The following is a 21,344-nucleotide window of genomic DNA, read 5'->3' on the forward strand; positions in this document are numbered from 1 at the left end:
AGCACAGAAGTCCAACAACATTATTTATTACAACTAAATATTTCTGTTGAATGGTGTAAACGCTGTAACTTTGAACTGGATTTTCTACCAATTTGAGTTTGGTACACAGCAAAAAGAGAACAAACTGGGGCGTGCCGTGGTGGCGTGGTGGTTGGCGCGACCCATGTTTGGAGGCCTTGGGTCCTCGACACGGACGTTGCGGGTTCGACTCCCGGACCCGAGGATATTTGCCGAGTGTCTTCCCCCTCTCCTTCCCCGTTTCCTGTCGGCCTACTGTCGTGTGAGGGACACTAGAGCCCACAAAAAGAAAAAAAAAAAAAAAAAGAGAACAAACTAAACTGCCTAGCAAGCAATACAAACAGCGCAGTACAGCACTGACAGGAAGAAGATTAAATGTCGAGAAACTTCCTTCCTTGGGCTTGATTCAACACCAGCCTATCTCAGTTCCAAGAACTGGCAAAGTGATTTTTGCTTCCCTCTTCTAAGTGAACAACAAAATGCAGCTGCAAAGCAATTGCTGCCCTCTAAATTACATCCTTATTTTTTTCTTCTCTAACCTCCCAAAACATAATAAGGCATCCAAGTTTTTAAAAAGGTCAGCAGCTCACTTTCATAACCGCATGCATGTGCATCTTACATTTTCCCAGGCCTCTGGCAGCACCAATCTGCTGCCTATGATAAATATTTTAATTTCAAGTTATCAAATAATAATGAAAAGGCTAAAAGTGATTCAAGCTTGATATGAATTCACCCAAACGCAATAAAGAGAATGATGACAGGGCCTCTCCGTAAACAACGAGCTGTGTAAGACATTCTTGTCGATCTAAAGCAGAGGACATCACAGACCAGCTAGGTCAAGGCCAAGTATGTCAGCGTTTCTATTTCTGGTGCATGGATGACTTATTTAAACCATCCTACGTTTCATGACACCCACAACACTCACAACGCCCCGGCGTCTGCCTGAACAGACTCTCTGCCTTCTGTGCATGTGCGCTGGAGGTGAACACATACACACCTGCTTGGCTCCAACAAATTTCACTATCAAAAACCGCCCGAGTAAATACAAAAGCAGTTTTTAGATGACGAATTCATTTATTAAGAGTAAAAAAAAAAAGGTAATCTCATCCATGTTAGTAATATATGTAAAGTAACTACCGTAAGTCAAAATTAAAGTGTAAATTGTAAATTATAATTTCTTGGAAAGCTGAGTTCAGTTTCATATGCCTGTTTGTAGAATTAAAATTAAAAAATATATTAATTAAATATTAATAATTGCGACTGGAACATCTCTGAAAACACAATGTTGGCTATTAAATCTCAAACAGCAAAACATCTGAATCTTATTTGAAGGAATTCAGAAACTTTTATCACTAATATTTGAGGCTTTTCTCAGTGAGATGCCAACCAAATACACAGGCGGAGAGAATGGCTAGCCACTAAAAATTACATCCAAGTTATATTGGGTGTCCCAATACAACTTATTCACTTCTGATACGATACAGATAACGTAGCTTTAAGAATTGGCTGGTACTATATCGACCCGATATGATATCAGCACGAATCAAATATGATTTTATTACTTATTTTGTTGTGTGGAGTGTTAGAAAAGGCTTGATCAAGTGATGCTACTCAAGTAGAATACAATAATAAGAACAACTGACCCATTTGTTGTTAATCAATAGGTCTGATTTAGGTGCCGGCTAATATAATCCGATATTCATTTTTTGCCTGATATCGACCAATTTTCGATATTGGATCAGGTCTACCCTAACAAAACACTGGATAATGTCATAACTCATGTGTCATTTGATGTAAAGCCTAAATGGTATTTCAGGAATAGAGCATCATATTGACAGGAACACTGTGGTGGTAGTGTGGCTGCTTTAGGACCTTGGCATGTTTTATGGAGAAGGAAACCTCATCCAACAGTGCAATGATCCAAAGCACACCTCCAAGTCCCCCATCTGAATGTCACAAAGAAATTCTGGACTTGCAGTGGAATGACCTTGTACAGGCCTCCAAAGAGACTGAGTCAAAGCAATTCTGAAAAGAAGAACAGGGCAGCAATATAAATGAAACCTTTGGGTCACTTCTTTCCTTTAATAACTGAATTAACAATTTAAAAAATCCACTGTGTACGGACTCTGGTTCTCTTTTTCTTCTGTTTAAAAATTGCTTGGTTATCTGAAACACGTAAATGTGACCCCCCCAAAAAAGAAAAAACAACTATTAAACAAATCTGTGTGGGGACAAATACTTTTTCACAGCTCTGTGTGGAAATCTGGCCTTCCCAGTTTAGTCCACTTGGGATTTGTTGTGTCCGGTGAAAATTCCTCCTCCGACTGCTCGACCTCGCCGTCAATCAGCTGGGTTGAAACGCAAAAGAAGCAACTGCTGAGCATAACAGCTTTTCTCATCGTTTTCCCCCAGTTTGTGTCGCGGGGTAAGGCGCTGATTTTGTTGCGGTGAGAGAGCGACCCCTCACCCGCCCCCTCCACCGCCAGCAGTGCCGCATGCTGACCATTCTAGCATGATGCCATGCGTGAATGAGTGATTAATCCTGCCCTTGTGCGTGCACGTCTCGTGTGCTCGTGTCTGTGCATGTTGCCGTGGTAACCGGGGTGTAGGTCGGGCTGCCCTGTGGAGCACACTCGAGGCCGGAAGCCCTACCTCTCGGGGACTGCGAGTGCTGGCAGAGCATCCAGTGCCATCGCAAGCTGGTTTCTGGCACTGACTTCATACCTGATTTTCTGGATTTTTTTTTTTTTTTACTGTTGGATGTTTTGTGTGCATGACTTTAATCAACACAATCTCCAAAAACACACAAACGAAAGAAACATCAGGAACGGGAAGCCGTCCAGTCCTCTCTGGAGTCATTCCAAACTTACGTCCACCGCTGTTGCTTCATCCCTTATGCCCTGCCTCACTTTTTTTTCTCTTTTTTTTTAACATGCAAAGAGTAACAGATGTAATTAACTAAAAGTGAGGCGGGGGTGGGGGCATGGGGGGTCTCTACATAAACGCTGCTAGAACAAACATGAAGCCATCTGGGGCACTTAAGAGCGATGACAGCTGCAGGACGGAAGGACAGCTAGATTACTGGTGAGAAATGAGCAGGTTTTTCTCCGGGGTTCTTCAGAGTTCAATGTAGCTCCATGTGAATAATTCAACCTGAAGAAGAAGAAGAAGAAGAAGGGCCCCTGCTGGCCCAATGGACATCAGGAATAGGATGATATTCCCTGCAGAGTAATTAGAGCGCTCTACTGCCCGATTATCTCGTTAATATCCATAAATAACCGCATGCTGTTTGAGCCGGTATAATGTCATAAGGTGCAGTTTTCACAAGCTTTTGCTGCTCCCCCCCCCTCACTGCCTGTTGTGGCTCAATTCTCCACTGCTCCAGATTTGCAGTATAATTATGAAGCAGAGCAATAACACAAAAAAAATACCCCCAAAAAACAAACATGCTTTTAGCTTTAGAATTGGATTTTTAAAAGATAGAGCTTTCCAGTTTTACAAATGAGAAAACTTTAAAGAGTTTGAAAAGTGCGAGTGCAGCCGCTCCTGTAACTCTTCCACTCGGAAGCACACGAATGGCCATCAGAGAAATGGAGCAAATGGCCTTCCCCGTTTCATTAGCGCAGGCAAAGGATGGCCGACATTGGAGGAACCGCGGGTTCTTTAGCATGAGGCTTGACGTTCTCCTTGCCTCGGTGTTCACATTGATGTTTTCTGTCAGTCAGCCAGCTGGGGTTAGCCTTGAAACTTTCTCTTCTAACTTTACCTTGGAATAGAAATATCAATCTGGGGTTATCCTGAGAGTCAGACTTTTTCAGCTCCACGCTAACGGATGTCATGTTTCGAAAAGGAACGTTAGAAGTCAAATCAGAAACATTTAATCTAATCACTGAATGAGGTAGGTAATTTGTCAAAGATAACATTCAGGGTAAAATCTCAAGACATTTTTGGAATCAAGCATTGTCACAAATAAATACCGTCCGATTATTGTTATCTGGAAAATTGGAGGATGTTTTTTGTCAACACCAAACTTGTCAGAAGGGGCGCCTATTTTAGCTGGTTTTGAGTATGAGTTTGAATTTAAAACAACTTACACTGAAAAAGTACTTAAGCAAAAGTGGCGCTAATCTGTTAGCCAGATAACATAAACATTTCCACAAAAAGTACGTTAGTGGAGTTTTATTCCACTGCAGTTCAGTTCAATTTAATTCACTTCAAACACAATTTATCTAAAGGGAAATTAAACATCATAAATTATCATCCGAGTATCTTAAAACAGTTTCAGTGGAGGGTGATGCTGTGGGCGAGAAGAATGCTGGTAGCAGTCAGTCTTACAACAAATCTGAAGAGACCTCTGACTGAAGATTGCTGCTGCATGACAATTTGATGACTCTCGTGACATACTAAAAGTTCAATCTCATGTCTCTTGACATGTCCTGGATAGCACCAGCAGTTAGCCAGCACTGCTAATCTATCTCATTTGCTTTTGCTGCTCCATCTGGTCATATCATTAGGAAGATATTGGAATCGGATTGGGTGTCGTAGTTAAAGTTTTATTTGAGGTTTGAGATGCTAATCAGCTGCTCCCAGTTGTGAAAACAGTACCATATTGCCATGTTTATGCATCATTGCAACTGTCTGAAAGTAAAATAGAACAACCAAAAAGTTGCAGTTGCACAGCGTCCAAAACCAGAGGGTACAATTGTCCAAACATGTAAAGTGTGAGACAAATCGTTCCTGCCCTGCAACATAATCAACATAATCGCAGCTGTAAGCTGTTCATGTAAACAAAATTTCAGCTTAAGAGCTTAGAATCATTGCCGCAATTACTACATATGAAGTGAATGCGGTTAAAAATAAGGTAAGCTCAAAAGTTCAGCTGTTAAATTCCGAAATCTACATCGATCTATGCAAAAGCCTCCCAGAACTGAATTAGGTATGCAAGACCCCGTGTAAACATGCAGAAAGTTGCTTAAAATGCTGCAGTCCATGAATGTAATTTATGTCCTTCTTTACTAATACAATGTATCATCAAAAAGTTTGAATGTATTATAAAAATTAAGTGAATTATGACATTATGTTAAGCGAATTGATCAGAAGACTAAGATAAAATCTGCTTCCCATTTAGTTACTGTAGTCTAAACACACAGACAATGCCCGCAGTAGTTTGACTATTCACATCTCAAACTCTCAGAGAAAATGTTCACCTCAAAAAGCTCAAAATCAACGTGAGGAGCAAGAAATAAACCAGCTGAATTGTCAGTGACTCACCTGTTTCCAGTTGTCAAAAATGATGACTTTGCTGTCCTCGTCGTCCACCGTCACCGTGCACTCATAGCCCTCACCTGCAAACAGACATCAGTGTCACATCCATCAGCACGGCTTCGCCACCACTTCAGAAACAACACAACTCCTGGGCCGTAAATGTGTTGTGACAAAATCATCCTTTCACCAACAAAGTGGGAAAATATCTAGATCGTGTTGCAGAAAGCAGAGCAGTATTCGCTAAAGGAGGAAGTGTCTGCAGATTTCCAGGCACAGTCTTAGAGTGGCAGCAGGTTAATGCCATTTTTATCAAATGTTCCTTCACTTGGACCTGAAAGTGAATCCAAGTGTCAGGAGGATTTTTTAAATAAGTGAGGCCAGATGACATTCCTTCACAGATATCTTTAAAACTGCTGAAACTATGCAAGTCTTATTAGTGGAAGCAGTAGAAATCCAAGTGGGTAATGAAGTGAATTTATATAGAGCTTTTCTAGTCACACTAATCAAACACTGCAAATGTAAGAAATTCTGTATTCTTAATTACTATATTGTGTATGGCATGTTCCCATTCTAACAGAAATATCAAATCATTGTCCAATGATGGTATATGATTAATATCCGTTATGACTTATTTTTACTTGTATTTAACTAGCTTAACTGTATTATGGCCCACAGTAAGAAACAGGGGTTTTTCTTGATCTTTTAAGTATCTTTCAGCAAAAAAAATACTTAGGTTGAAAAGGAAGGTCCAGCAGGTTCTGCACATTCTGCTCAGATACCCTCACTCACGTCCCTGTGGGTGATTAAAAAGTCTGACATTCTGCACCCGTTTGTGTCGAGTCAGATCTACAGCTGAGCCTCAAAATTATTCACAGTCCCTTCAGGTTTAGATTTACAGTTTCATGCCACCAAGAAGTTTTTTTCTGATTGAAAATGACACAGGCATCCTCAAAAAGATTAGAAGACAAAGTATAATGGTTATCGAAATAAAAGTAATTTCTTTTTTTTATTATTTAACAAAAAATATATATACATGTTAAATATACTCAACAAACAATTGTCTATATTGGCATTACATCAGTGTTATTTTCCAGTCAGAAGGCGCATGTTGCTAAAGTTACATTACTTTAGCTCGAAATCAACCAGGGTTATGAATAATATCTGGCTCGACTGAATCTTTATAGACAAATTCCAAGGCTGTGCAAACTTTAAGTGATGCTTAAACATGCAAGTACAGTCCTATTGCTGAATATGGCGCTCACACCCTGTGACCTGTAGCTTCTCAGCAACTAAAAATAAACATCAGGTATTTGTATCAAGGGCAGCAAAGGTCCATCCATATGGCCAATTAGATTATTGGCAAGTAGATCGTGGAATCCATACTAAAAATATAAAGGCCTTGGCAATATTATCTCTGAGTCGTCCTTTGCCATTTTGATAAAGCAAACACTGGCATTCCAATGGCGAATGTGATTCCATTAATTGTGCAACTCTAGATAATTAAAAACTTTGGTAATGACCTGACTGTGTAATACTGTTGAAATGTAAGTGTGTTACAGTACACCACGTTAAATCCACTAGCTCTTTAAGCATATATGTGGAACTGATTTTGTTAATTTTACTCTAGTACTGTAGGTATCTATAAATGCCTTGGACAGAACATCTTCAACAGCGAATCTCTCCTAAAAATCCCAAGAAGTGACGGCTATAAACACCGTCACTTACATATTTGAAAAGACGTTTTCTCAACTTTGCACTGATACAAAAGTTTTCAAAGACTTTGAAGTTAAATAAGGTTTGTTGACTTCAAATTTTAAGTTAATTTTGAATATGAGAACGCGCAGTAAAAAAAACAAAAAACTATTACTAGAAAGTGCCTTCTTCTTTCTGAATATGGTGCAGTGATCCAAGAGCACAACAGGAGCTGATGTAATGAATGCTTTCCAGTGTGGGCCAGGGGCATGTTGGCTGTCACCTCGGGGTGACAAGGACTGATCGACTAGCTGGCTGAAGAGTCGAGGGCCGCGGCTGATTAGCCCTGGTGTTACACTGAGCTGTGTGTCAGCAGATCCGCTGACTGACAGATGCCACACCGGAGCGCAATGAAAAGTCCAACTTTGGCTGCTTTAATGTGACATATGCTTAAAAGGAAAGAAGCGAGGCGTTCTTTCACACAACAATGACACACATTGTGGGTGAAAAAGAGCTTCTTCAAGCTGCGGCTTGCAACCACAACTGAATCTTGATTTTCAACGCACTCTTGCTTGTGTGCCTTGTAAAATAAATATGTTTCTACCACATTTTTCAATTGTTGATGCAAAGAGTGGCCGTACTGAAAAGCAAAGTCTGCCTTACAATTTGTAATTGGGCGATAGTCGGAGTTGCTCCCAGCTTCCCAGTGTGAAATCCAGATTCACAGGGTGTTCCAGTTGATTACTTTAACTGGGAAGTTCCCAGTTCCAATTACGACTGGAGTGCAGCATTAGATGAAGCAAAAAGGGTTGAAGCTGCACCACCATAATCTAAAACAAAAAGCTAGAGCTACATGCATATTTATTTACGAATGGCCCAATCAAAATGTAGCCTTGATAACTGCTGTTCAGCTTCATGACTTTTAAAAACAAGACAAAACAAATTCAGTTTCTAAATGTTCAAAGGTGATAGAGATACACTAAGAGTCTTGCGGCTTTAATTGCTGGGAAATGTAGTTCAAAGCCTCGATTCGTTATTTGCAGAAAGTTTTGGAAAAAAAACTACACAATAAATTTTTTTCACATTGGTGGTTGGTTGTTACATCAGAAATTGTAAAAAATAATAATAACAAAATAAAACTTTTGTAAGGTATTATAGGACTATACAAGTGTGTACTCTCTGATATAGCGTACTGTAGAATCAGGGTTTGTGACTGCAGAGAAGTATTTCACCAGGCCTGCTCTCTGCTCCCATTAACACATCTGGCTCTGGAGTGGACACAGCTGCTCTTACCACAAGATTTTGCTTCCAAATCTTTTTAAACAAGACACTTTAGGCTCAATAAAAGCACAACAGGCAGCTTTAGACAGGCGGTCTAAAGAAGAATAACATAAGCAAGACTGCCAATTGTCTAAAATAAGCTGAAGACGAGATCCAGACCACTAACATGTCTCTCTGCTGGATAAGAAAATATGAAGCTGCTCAAAACTGGAACACAAAAACGAAAATGAAGGACCACAAAAAATAAAGGGTATTAAGACATTGATTCATATGATCTTGTCTATTATATGTTTGTTTATTTGCTTGGACTTTTAGATTCTGTTGGATTTAGTTGATTATTTGGTATGCACACCATGCCAAATGTGAAAGCAGTCTCTTAATCTAAATCCCATTAAGGCAGGAAGTGGCTGATTAACCAAGATGACTGACTTTGTGGCTCAGAGAAGAAATAAGTTGATCTTGCTAGAATATTTTTCAAAAGTGTATGTTCTAACAAAGCTTTAATCTCCAACATACTTCACACCTGGTGTGCCACAAAGACCCATTTCTTTTACCACCTGAGGAAATTATCCGTAAAAGAGATGTAAAAACACACCCTTCCACTCCCTGTGGTTTCTAAATGTAGGCCAAAAATATTTGTAATTGAATTAATGAACAAAGCAGCCAGTATCAATGTTTAGGTTGTATTTTAGTAAGACCTATGAGCAAAAAAAAGATGTTTTTTCTTGCCTAAGCAAAAGAACTGGACAATTTCAAATAGCCATAAAAAGATGTCCGTGAACATCATTTGTCTAAAGAGCGGCTAAGAATAATCTCACCACTATGCACTGTGGATAGAAATGGGAAGAAATCTCTTCAAAACTAATTGATAGAGACTTGAAGCAAACAAACAGAGGAATCCTGGGATCCTCCGATTTTCCATTGCAACCATTAAATGGTAAGTAGACTATATTTGTATTTTGTTTTATCAAGTCTGAGAACTATAAAGCACTAAGTCATTTACACACTGATGATGGTAAGTTTCAGTTAAGCCACACCTGCCCTGAGATAGACTGACAGAAGTGAGACTGCTGTTTAATCCACACCACCTATGACCACCAGCAGCAGGCTAGGCAAGTGAAGTGCCTTGCCAAAGGACACAACCAGTGAGACCAATGGAGCAGGGGTTTCAAACCAGCCACCCACCACTTACAGGACACATCCCTACCCCTGCTATCATTAGACAATGTCTAAATGGCGACTGTTTATTTGGGAGTGATGTTAGCAAAAAGTCTTTTTCTGGAGCAACTGACTTTTCTTTTTAATAAAAAAGTACAATTTGTGATAATAAAGCTTAATTTCAACATCTACTCAGCCTGCCTAAAATTATAAAACTGACATTTAGAATCTGGACCAAATTTATGCAAAGTTATGTGTATAAACTAAAACATTATCAGCAGTCTGGTCTCTGTCTTGGAGAGGTAGTCGACATGGCATTTCAATCATCCTATAGAACAGTGGTCCCCAACCACCGGGCCGCTGTGTGTTGTCCAATTGGTACCGGGCCGCGCAAGAAATAATGAACTACTTCCGGATCTTTTATTTTGAAAATCCTAAACCGGATTTTACCGGTTACGTCTTACGCGTCAAAATTGAGCCAACTTGCAGCAGAATGAGTATACTTACGATGCCCCCCGCAGCAAAATTGCGAAGGGCTGACCGGTCCGCGTGACTAAAAAGGTTGGGGACCGCTGCTATAGAAAACCTCTAGGGTATGCTGAAGAGAAAAGTACATCATGATCCAGGACTCTGGATGAGCTAGATATATTGTGCAGAGAGGAAAGTTCAAAGGTACCTCTATTTGTTTGCTTTACCCTTGTGAACCTTTATGGAAGAAAATTAGGTGATGTGCTACAGTTTAAAGGAGAATGTACGAAGTACTGACAGCGGCGGTGCCAATAATTGTGGTACCAATGTTCTTGTTAAAACAGTATTCTCACATAATAAATGTACTGAAATTAAAGATTGGATTATAATGAAAAAATATAAATGTATTATGTATCTGACATTTTCTTTGCCCACAAATGCAAAAGGTGCTGCATTTTTAATAAAGAGCTCCCACTCAATGTTCAATGCATTACCACAAGCTTGTGTCTCAGAGTCTATAGAGAGCGATCTGTCCGACTGTCCGGCCAGGGATAAGGCAAGCGACGACTTGCCCACGCCGTTCTGTCCCAGCAGCACTATCCTCAGCGCCCCTCCATGGCTCTGGTACGTCGGCTGGGATGCCGCCAACTGGCTGAAGGAGTCGTCTCGAGGCACCGCTGTGTCACTGATAGGCAACGTGGTGGGCTCCTCCAGGCCCGATATCCAATCGCAGTCGTCGGATACGGCCTCCTCTCGCCGCAGCTGGTGCTTGACGGGTAGAGGCGTGCTCCCTCGCCGGAGGGGTGGCGCCGTGGTGAGAAACATACTGTACTACAATTAAACAGAGACAGACAGAAAACGTAAGAGCAAGTAAGAGGAAGGAGGGGAGCAAGTCGACGGCATATGGTTTCTTTGGATGGAGAGCGAGCTTTAAAATGCTTCTGAAGCACATCTACCTGTCAGACCGCTAAGCACTGTCTGTTCTAGTAAATGTTCTCGGCGGAAAATTTGCTGAAGGGATGCCTTCACATGGTGCCTGTGTGTGCGCAAAGAAGAGGGAGGTGATAACACTGAAGGTGAGGTTCCAGGGTGAGGAAGAAGATCCTGATAGACAAGAACAGAGTCAAAGGACAAAACAGAAAGGAGAGGTAGTAAGGCTGGCTCGCTGGGCAGTGAGATGAGTTGGACATGCGGAGGGGCTGAGGGATTGTAAGAGACAGCAGGCTGATAAAGACAATGAATAAGGTGGAGACCTGAGAAAAGAGAAGTATCACAAGGGACAGACAGAGACAGAGAGGCTTCTGCTCGGTGTAACAAAAGGTATAAGCGTGATCCGGAGGCGCCGGCGACTATACACTGTTCATGGCGACTGCAGCATGAAATCAAGTGAAAATGCAATTTCTACACTGTGGAGCATAACTGAACAGTGGTGTGCCGGAGAGTCAACATGATGAATCTATGGTTCTGCACACATGCATATGCAACTGCAGCACGTCCACAGTAGATGACCCTCATCAATATTAATACAGCTATTAATCCAGCTCCAGAAGCACCACCCAGCGTCTGTGGCTCAGCGTCTGTGCGTGGCAAATTCAACAAACACCACCAGCAATTAAACAAAGGGCAACGACACAGAAAATGAGAAAAGAGGAAGATAACGTAAAAAAATAAAATAAACAGTCCAGTAAAATACAACACACCTGTTTCATTAGAATTTGATTCTGGCATGAAATAATAAAACAAGCTCAGGTTTACTAATGAGAAAGCTGGAATGAGATCTCATGTCACCAGATCTGTTGACATTAGCCAGTCTGTCTTGAGAAGCACTTTGCCATGAACTCGTGACTTGGTCTTGTGAACTATGTTCAACAATGACAATGGATGACTCTTTTATTTTGAAATAAGCTGCCCTGTTGAGTTGATGTGTTCAGAAAAAAAAACACAAGATGAGTCAGATTAAAATTATTTGAAAGTACTTAAAGAATACCATGACTAGCTAACTATTAGCTGCTAAGAATTGAAAAGCTGGCATCTGGTTCAGAGTTTTGTGCCTCCACTACAAATTTAACAGAAGCTGCAGCTTCTGTTAAACAACTTGCAGAGAGCAAGAGTGAGGCACATACACGAGCATAATTGACAGCGCTAAGACACTCCGCCTGGCTGTGATTGGTTGTTTCTGAAGGCTGTACTTCTATAGTTAGCAGGGGAAGCACAGGGAGACGGCAGAGGAACCCAATTTTTTCAGACTCTCATATTATATTGTCACAACATGGTGACAGCTTTACCAAATATACTAAAAAAAATTTACCCAAGCTTTAAAGATACTACCACTTTTTCAGACTGTATGGATTGATCATATTTCTTTTAAAAAAAGGACATCATGTCTTGTGTTAAGGAAATATGGCTATTTTTTGATTGTTTAATATAGTTAAGCTAATGCCATGTGTGTTTAAGTAGATCAACATTCCTAGATAAACATTCTCCTGGCAAGGCTGTAAATTTAAAGCAGCCATAAAACACATGCTCCTGAAAGGCTTTAAATTAGTAGGCCATAAAGAATATCTTCCCCGGCTCACAGGTCAGAGGTCGGGGGTTTCCCAAGGAGCTCAGAGTTGCATCTGGAGTTGATCACAAACTTAGGAATCTTGGAAACACTTAGGTTTAATTTCTGATATACCTTCTTAATATTAATAGCAATAGTATGTTAGATTAAAGTATATTACCAAAACTACAAGTACTAATCTAGTATATGGAATGTATTTGAAAATGTACTAACTATGACAATATCGGAATCAAAAGGGAATGGTTTGAATGTTATGTTTTACAGGTTGGAAAAGACTTCTATCTCATTATTGTTTGTGATAAAGTAAAGATTCAAATCTTTGGAGAAGCTGACTGCAGAGGAGCAAGATAGGTTTTGTGAAAATAACTTATAATTTCAATAACTAAAATGACTCTTGATATCTGTCATTAAAACTCAGGGGAAGGTCTAAGTTTTTTTTCAAGGTAGCTCTTGGTTGGTCAAAACAGGGGTACGCCCTATTTGCATATATTAACAAAGAGAAACGCCTTCACTAGAAAAGGGAATGCTCAATAATAAGAATTCAGACAACTGCCCTGTTTTGCTTTTAAGCATCAGCTGTCTCCAAAGGCGCCTTTGTTCTTATTCTTTTAATTCTTTTGTCTCAGGTAAAGAATGTACTTCTGTGTACTCTGAAGTTTCTTGTTAAATTCATACGGTGTTTTCTATTGAATTAAACTCTGTATTTCAGTGACGTCATCGTGCCTTGCCGTTTCCTTGCCGGCCGTGACGACATCCGCTCGGGACCCGGGCATCCAGGAGGAAAAGGAGAGCCATGCTTTTTCCAAAATTTAAGCTAACCTATTAACTTTCCTCCTTAATAATTTGGGGGCTCGCCGGTTGCGGATTCTGAGCGGGCGGCTCTGTCACGCGCTGGCCCGGTTCGGCTCGGACGCTACAGTCGGGTAAGACTCTTTGATTTGTTTCCGTGTCTGCGACACGTGGGCGATCGGTGCTGACTGTTTTGGTGTGTGACTACAGGAATGGAAAGCTGCAGATGTATGAAGATGCTTCTCTAAAAGATTATGTTGTTAATAGATTTGAATAGACAACGGGAACAGAGGATCGTGGCAGGTCCAAGCAGTCGGCTTAACGTTACCGCTGTTATAAGGCTAGGTTTTAAGTGAATTTTTCCTGAAGGCTTAATTCTGTCCCTTCGAAAAAATTGGGAAAGTTTGTGTCTAGGTTGTATCACCTTTCTGTGGCAGAATTAAGGACTGAAAGCAGGTTGAATCACCTTTCTGGGGTAGAATTAAGGACTGAAAGCAGGTTGAATCACCTTTCTGGGGTAGAATTAAGGACTGAAAGCAGGTTGTATCACCTTTCTGTGGCAGAATGAAGGACTGAAAGCAGGTTGAATCACCTTTCTGGAGTAGAAATAAGGACTAAGATTGTACCCGGGCAAAATGATGCATCTTATATTCTTGTAGCCGGCGCCGGATTTATATTTTCTATTTTATTCTCCCTGTCTTTCTCAAACTGTGTTTTGTGTCTCTGTGTTTCTCTGTGTTTCTTTGTGTTTCTCTGTGTGTGGCGATCTGTGCTTGTTGCCGCGACACGAGGCTGTTTGAATCTGCGTGTGCATTTGCGTGTGTATGTGTGTGTCTGTGTGTGTGTATGTTAATTGCCTTGAGCGGAACGCTGTGTTTAAAAAGCGCTGCTTGTGTGAATTTGCGTGTTTTTTGCTACATTTATTGTAAAGTTATTATGGACACTGGGTTGACTAATGATGTTATAGGCCATTCATATAGTCTGGCTCCGTGGAAAACTCTGCGGGACCAGATTGCGGACTTAATTTGTATTTATGACAAACAACTTGGTCTGAATTCGCTTAATGTGACGGCGGAGGAATTGAAAGACAGGTTGGAAAATGCGGTCAGCAAAAACAATGAACTCCTAAGTGCTGAAAAGCCGTTAGGACTGATTCTGAATGCTTGTCTAAGTCAGGCTTCAGCTGATAGGGATGCGGTGCGTGGTGAAAAGGATGGGGCTACTCTGTTTCGCAGAAAGAAACTAATTAAAAAGCTGGAGAACGCGGAACAGGATAGGCAATTCTGGGCTAAACTTCTGGTGGGTTGGCAGGGGACGGATCACCTTTATGGAAAGGGTTCGGTTACGAAGGCTTCGGACTCATTACACGCCCCGGTTGATCTTTCGGGGGTTTCCTCTGACCGGCCGAAACAGAAGTTTAATCCATCTGTTGCTTCACCCCCACCCCCATATAATGACACTAATCCCTCTTGCACGGGGCTGTATCCAGTGTTGGATGTTCGCAGGGGCACCGCTGAATGGGATCTTCTGGGGATTCCTACTCAGAGTTCTTCTGCTCCACCGGCGCGGGAGGATCCCGATTTAATGACGCCATGCCCGGCGTCCCCTCTTGGTGTTCGCTCTGTTTCTGATAGTCTTCCTATGGCGGATCGGGTTCAACGTGAAAAACTTTGTTTTTCTAGATATCCTTTGGCGACTTCTTCAGGTGTGGCTCAGGTTTCACGTCAGTTCAGCAGCCCTGCACCTCCCTTAGCCTTTTCCTCACAAGAGGGGGAGCAAGGGGAGGTTCAGTTGAATGTAGATCTGTCACTGGTTGGCCGTCTGGTTGAGGAGCCCCCACCCATTCGGGGAAACTCAGTGTCTTCTCCTCCTGTTTTGAAAGATGATGTGAAGTTTACCTCCGCTCCGATGCAGCTTCGGAGCGGACGTAACCTGTGTGACATGCAGAGAAGGGATGTTAGTCCCTCCCCTCGTGAGGTGCGCACACCACGGAGGTGCGGTGCCACCTCTAATGCTGTCACTTTTCAGGAACGACTTTTAAGTTCAGGCAGGAAATCACAGGGGGGTATGGATGAGTTGGACTCCGACCTTTCAAATAGATTGGTTCATTCTGAGACCCGGTCAGTACGTTCTGACAGTTCTTCTCATTGTGCTATGCTTTTAATAGTTTCCCACCAAGGACAGAGATACAAGCCGTTTTCTTTTGGAGATTTACAGACCCTTATTGAAAAATTACCATCTTTGGTGGACGGTGCTACTCCTTGGTTACATGCATTAGATTCACTGACAGGGGGAATTGTTAAGGGAAGCAGCGGCCCGCCGCCTCCACCGCCCTATCAGATGCTTTTTCGGGGAGCTGCTGATGGGGGAGTTGTGGAGCTGGGCGGTTCTATTTGAACAGGGGGAATTGGTATTTGAATTGTTATTTCATTTAGTATAATACGTAGTTTTAGTTCCTCTATTAGAAGGCATAATCGATTTGTTTGTGAGGTCTGATTTTTATCATTCTCAGACCTCAACAGGGGGAATTGTTAAGGAAATATGGCTATTTTTTGATTGTTTAATATAGTTAAGCTAATGCCATGTGTGTTTAAGTAGATCAACATTCCTAGATAAACATTCTCCTGGCAAGGCTGTAAATTTAAAGCAGCCATAAAACACATGCTCCTGAAAGGCTTTAAATTAGTAGGCCATAAAGAATATCTTCCCCGGCTCACAGGTCAGAGGTCGGGGGTTTCCCAAGGAGCTCAGAGTTGCATCTGGAGTTGATCACAAACTTAGGAATCTTGGAAACACTTAGGTTTAATTTCTGATATACCTTCTTAATATTAATAGCAATAGTATGTTAGATTAAAGTATATTACCAAAACTACAAGTACTAATCTAGTATATGGAATGTATTTGAAAATGTACTAACTATGACAATATCGGAATCAAAAGAGAATGGTTTGAATGTTATGTTTTACAGGTTGGAAAAGACTTCTATCTCATTATTGTTTGTGATAAAGTAAAGATTCAAATCTTTGGAGAAGCTGACTGCAGAGGAGCAAGATAGGTTTTGTGAAAATAACTTATAATTTCAATAACTAAAATGACTCTTGATATCTGTCATTAAAACTCAGGGGAAGGTCTAAGTTTTTTTTCAAGGTAGCTCTTGGTTGGTCAAAACAGGGGTACGCCCTATTTGCATATATTAACAAAGAGAAACGCCTTCACTAGAAAAGGGAATGCTCAATAATAAGAATTCAGACAACTGCCCTGTTTTGCTTTTAAGCATCAGCTGTCTCCAAAGGCGCCTTTGTTCTTATTCTTTTAATTCTTTTGTCTCAGGTAAAGAATGTACTTCTGTGTACTCTGAAGTTTCTTGTTAAATTCATACGGTGTTTTCTATTGAATTAAACTCTGTATTTCAGTGACGTCATCGTGCCTTGCCGTTTCCTTGCCGGCCGTGACGACATCCGCTCGGGACCCGGGCATCCAGGAGGAAAAGGAGAGCCATGCTTTTTCCAAAATTTAAGCTAACCTATTAACTTTCCTCCTTAATACTTGCTTTTGCAAACTTTATGTTGTGAACCATCTTGTCTCATGAGCTAAAAGTATTGTTACACTGCAACTAATGAGGCCTGGATTCCACCTGGTTTAATGTCTGTGTTGAACCATGTTCCATAAATAAGTAAGCCACACAGGTACAAAAGTAGACGGCAGCGATCGATACCAAACCTGAACTCGTCCAATTGTTTCAGGTTAAAACATTTCCTCTACCACAGCTCTGTCGGAGGCAGACTTTACAATTCCTGAAGGTAAAGACCTTTTGTTGGGTGGTTGATACAGTAGACAGAAGCAGGAAACATTGGGTTTAACCTCAGGGAAGCTGAGCTGGGCTGCATTAGAATGACTGACTGCTCTGGTGTAAATGAAGTGAGAACTTTGTCTACCTTTCACATCCCCTGAGTACACAATAGGACCTCGGCGCTTCCTTACTGGCCTTAAAATTAATAAAATACGACAAAGGTTGGAATAAATGAAAACATATCCCACAGTTGTAAAATTGCTTGTGTGTCAATAGCACAGCATACCAAGAAGCATTACGTGTGAAATAGTGCATAAATAATTTAAGTGCACTGCATAATGTTGTAGTTTACTGTAAAATCAAGCAGTGGTTGTATGTTATAATAAATAATGCAATACCATACAAAGCCTGAAAATATTTTTCAGTGTCATATAGTATTTATTTCACAGACCATGTTGTGTAATGGGGGAACAACCACGTCATACTCTGCCCCCAGCAAATAAAAGGAACACAACACTAAGAGATATAAAACACTGGCACTTTGTTCTGGAAAGGTCTTTTTCAACCTCAGTAAATCTTTTTGCTTATCTTCTCCATCAGTTAAGGCCATCTTAAGAGTTTGAAGCAAGATTTAGTTCCCAGTCCTTGGGATAATGCTGTCAACACAAGCAGTAAGGAGCAACAATACACCTGCATGTGTTTGCATTCGGCTGGCAGGAAGCCCTGTTGCGGACTGGTCACAGGTCACAGCCACCAGCAATGCCTGAAAACTTTCTTCATTTGACATTTAAGATGAGCAAAAACCTTCTTTGTCTGTAAATATGTTCTACACCTAGTTAAAATTTTGTAAAAAAAAAATAAAATAAAAATCTCCTATTAAGTACATTTTGCTGTCCAATTATTAATCAGTTCATAGATAAAATATTTATGTCAAAAGTATTTTTTTTTTAGCTTTAGCAAACAATTTAATGCCTAAAATGCATCTTCTACTATATTTCTAATATTGCATAAAAGAAATTAAGTGGCTGACTGTAAAATATGTGCAAATTTATTTTATCAGATTAATTGATTTATAATCAAGATAATGGATAAATTAATTGATTACTATATGAATCATTAGTTGCAAGCTTATCTCTATCATGTCAAACATTTTCCGCTAGCTAGTTAAAAACTGTATAAAGGAAGACATTGCCCTCACCAGTATGTCTGGTGGTGCAGGGACCAATCAGGTTCATATGTTTAATGTATATATGCACAGAAGTGTGGATCCTACAGCTGCTGACAGTGAGTAAGAAGTAGAGTGCATCGCGGACAGGTCGCCTGTCCATCACTTTGCTAACACAGAGAGGCAGCTCTGCTCTCTCACACCTGCAACTTAAATTAGATTCATCAATCACCCTAACCTGGATCCTGTTAGCCTGAGAGACAAGTCTGTGACTGCTCCACGTGCTACCTTTAATACACAGTATAAACCAAGGATAAACCGCTGTGTAATTTAATATATTATGTCATGTATAGTTAGCAGATATGCATATATTGTTTGTAACTATGTGTTGAAGTGGGTTATAGCTGTGAAATACGGTGATTGTGGTGCGCTGTTGTACGCAGTAGAAATCTACAGGGTAAAAAATTGGATTATTCTGCATGCCATCTAAATAAATCCACTGCAATTGTCATCAGAAGTTACCAAATTAGTAAACAGCGTCCATAACTTGTGACTAAATGTTGGTGTAAATACAGCCGCCCTGTGAAAAGTTCAGAGGTTTAGTGAGGAAACCGCATCATGAAGACCAAAACAGCAGACATGCCATAGAGAAAGATGGTTAGGTTATGAAACAATATCCGAAATATTGAATCCTCAGCTGAGATGGGGATGTTCTTTTTTTTCAGTAAAACAAGAAAGCTGGTCCAAGTTGACAGGAAGTTGCTTGATGCCTAACACAGAGCAATCCTGGATGAACAGGTGTTAAGAAAAGACTTGAAACTGCGGAGTGGTTTTGCGTTTCAACTGAAGCTACAATGCAGTAGTTTAAAACAAATCAGATTCATGTGTTAGAATTATTCAGGCAACTGCCTGAATGAAACCAAACTAGTGGCAACAATTGAAAATGTATGTTTTTAGGGACTTCTTATTATCTAGCTGAATGAGTTGGACCTATTTTGGAATGAAAAATAGGAAATAAATTCCTATCTCTTCATACCGATCATACTTGCGTCGCTGCAGCTAAAAGGTGTTTGGATCTGCTGAGTGGTATCACAAAGTAAAATGGATATAACACAAATACGACACACACTGTTTTTTTAGATTTGTATTTGTGAAAACTTTGTAAGCCATGTGATTTTCCTTCACAATTATGCCCCACTTTGTGTAGTATAAATGCAGCTTAGCAAAGCAAACTGAGAAGGAATAGATTTTTGTTTTTCAGCCAAAAAAAAGAAGCAAATACTGAAGTCGTAGTTGCACTAAATCCTACAACAATACAGCAGGATTTAGTGTGTAATATTGTTATACTATAGCTTACTTGCAATTATTTTATTAGGAGGGTACAACAAATAGTTGTAATGCCGACTAAGGCCACGCAGTCTACTGATTCACTGTACAATATAGCATAATATTGCATATACTCAAGTATACTGTAGCGCTTTTATGTCTATAAAGATGCCAGCTGAGGTGTGGCAGCTACAGCACCTTTGCACTATCTCTTACGCAAACCCACACACACGTTTGCGCACCCCAATCACTCTCACGGAATCAGCGGGGGTTCCTCAATTAGGCTAATTGAACGAGCTAATCAATTAGGCATGCCTTGAGTGTCTGCAGCAGAGACAGGAAGCCGTGACCGGGCGGGCCGAGGCAGTGTGTCAGGGGTTAATCTGCTCCTCACCAGGCTTGCAGAGAGAAACTGGGGCAAACAACGGCAGACAATGCAAAATTAATACCACGGGCAATGTTTGTGTTCTCTCCTCCCGTACTCTGTTTCAGAGTAGTAGCTTCTGTTCGTTATGCGGCAATTCTTGGCATGCTCACAGAAACAGAGCATAAATTATGAGGAATAATTGGGAAGAAAAATGTGACTGTTTAAATGCTATAGTTAGTTCAAAGTCCATTTGTTACGGTTTACAAATGCCTGACGCTTTAGCACGGGTTGTTTAAGTGAGCACGTGAGATATAGCAGAATGTGTTTTAGGAAAAATAATGTGAGAGAAGCTGTGTGTGTTGTCCACCTGTGCGTCTATTCTCGGCCCCAGCGCAGAGCGCACGTTGTGTGCGTGTGTGTCAAGAGGTGTGGTGAGAGTGCGGGTGGAAAACGTGCGTCGCCTCTTACCTGGTCAGCCATGGTGGTCAATAAAAGCCTTCTCTTTATGGAGCAGGGAGAGCGGCGTGCCTTTAGGTCATCTGCGCCGGCTGAGGACCCGGCGTCACATTCACAGCGGCGCACGGGATCAGAGAAGCAGCGCGCGCGCTCATCTAACCGTGCTCTTGTTGTTCCTGCCCCGGCGCGTGGGAAACTGGGATAGGCGGTAGTAGCTCTGTGGAGGAGGAAGGGGAGGAGGGCACACCTGCGTTCAGATTAAGTAGCGCCGTAAATGTGCTTGGGGAAAGACGGCAGCTCCGCAACACATCCCCACTAGTGGTTCTCCTTGTCCCACTGGACGGCCGTGTCTCAGCGCCGCCCTCCCCACCTCCTGCTAATACCTGCATCTATCTCTCCTCTCCTCTCTCTTTCTCCTTGTGTGTGTAAAGGCGCGTCCCTCAGTGAGAGTAGAGTGGGTTGGGTAGGCAGGGGTTGTTCAGTAATGGAGTAAAGGAGTGTCCCTCACTTCCGCCTGTCATAATTAATATCTACCAGCTTTATGCTATCTGAGGATTCCTCATTGTGGGTGCACCTCACCTGGTGTGTTGCCTTTCACCAAGGATTTAAATGGGAGACAACTATGGAGAGCGGCCGCCAGAGGGCAGCAGAGAGAACCTCGAGGCGGAAAAAAAAAACTGATTAGTTCTTATGAACTTCTTAAGCATAGAAACAATGAATGTCCTTTGTGGGATTGGATTATTTATTTCTGTAAATTTGCAATGAAATGCAATAACTTTATTAACTGCTAACAAGCGTTGGCTCAAGAGCATCATTTTACCACTTTACAGTAATTTAAAAAACTATAGTTTTTCTTTAATTAAAAATAAAATTATAGCATTTTTCCCACCAATCACCATCCTCTCCAAGAGACTGTTATACATCAAAAGAACGTCTTCAATCAGCGGCTCCTTCAGAGTTTCTGTAGCACAGACTGCTACAGGAGAGCCTTCCTGCCCACAGCTGT

The 21,344-nt window shown here is 41.2% G+C and overlaps 1 protein-coding gene across 1 annotated transcript in view; it reads right to left on the minus strand.

Annotated features, from left to right (window-relative positions):
* The window catches only part of rem2 (RAS (RAD and GEM)-like GTP binding 2), a 56,015-nt gene extending 35,145 nt beyond the window's left edge, over positions 1-20,870 (minus strand). Inside the window, exons 1-3 of the mRNA XM_032566154.1 lie at positions 20,351-20,870; positions 10,377-10,713; positions 5,290-5,363 (exon numbers count right to left, since the gene is read on the minus strand). Coding sequence (XP_032422045.1) covers positions 5,290-5,363; positions 10,377-10,713; positions 20,351-20,362 — 423 coding nt within the window. The 5' untranslated portion in view covers positions 20,363-20,870. The remainder of the gene's footprint in view (positions 1-5,289; positions 5,364-10,376; positions 10,714-20,350) is intronic.
* Positions 20,871-21,344: the final 474 nt, after the last annotated feature.

This window comes from Xiphophorus hellerii, chromosome 6, assembly GCF_003331165.1.
Source record: "Xiphophorus hellerii strain 12219 chromosome 6, Xiphophorus_hellerii-4.1, whole genome shotgun sequence".
In the NCBI taxonomy this organism is placed as follows: domain Eukaryota; kingdom Metazoa; phylum Chordata; class Actinopteri; order Cyprinodontiformes; family Poeciliidae; genus Xiphophorus; species Xiphophorus hellerii.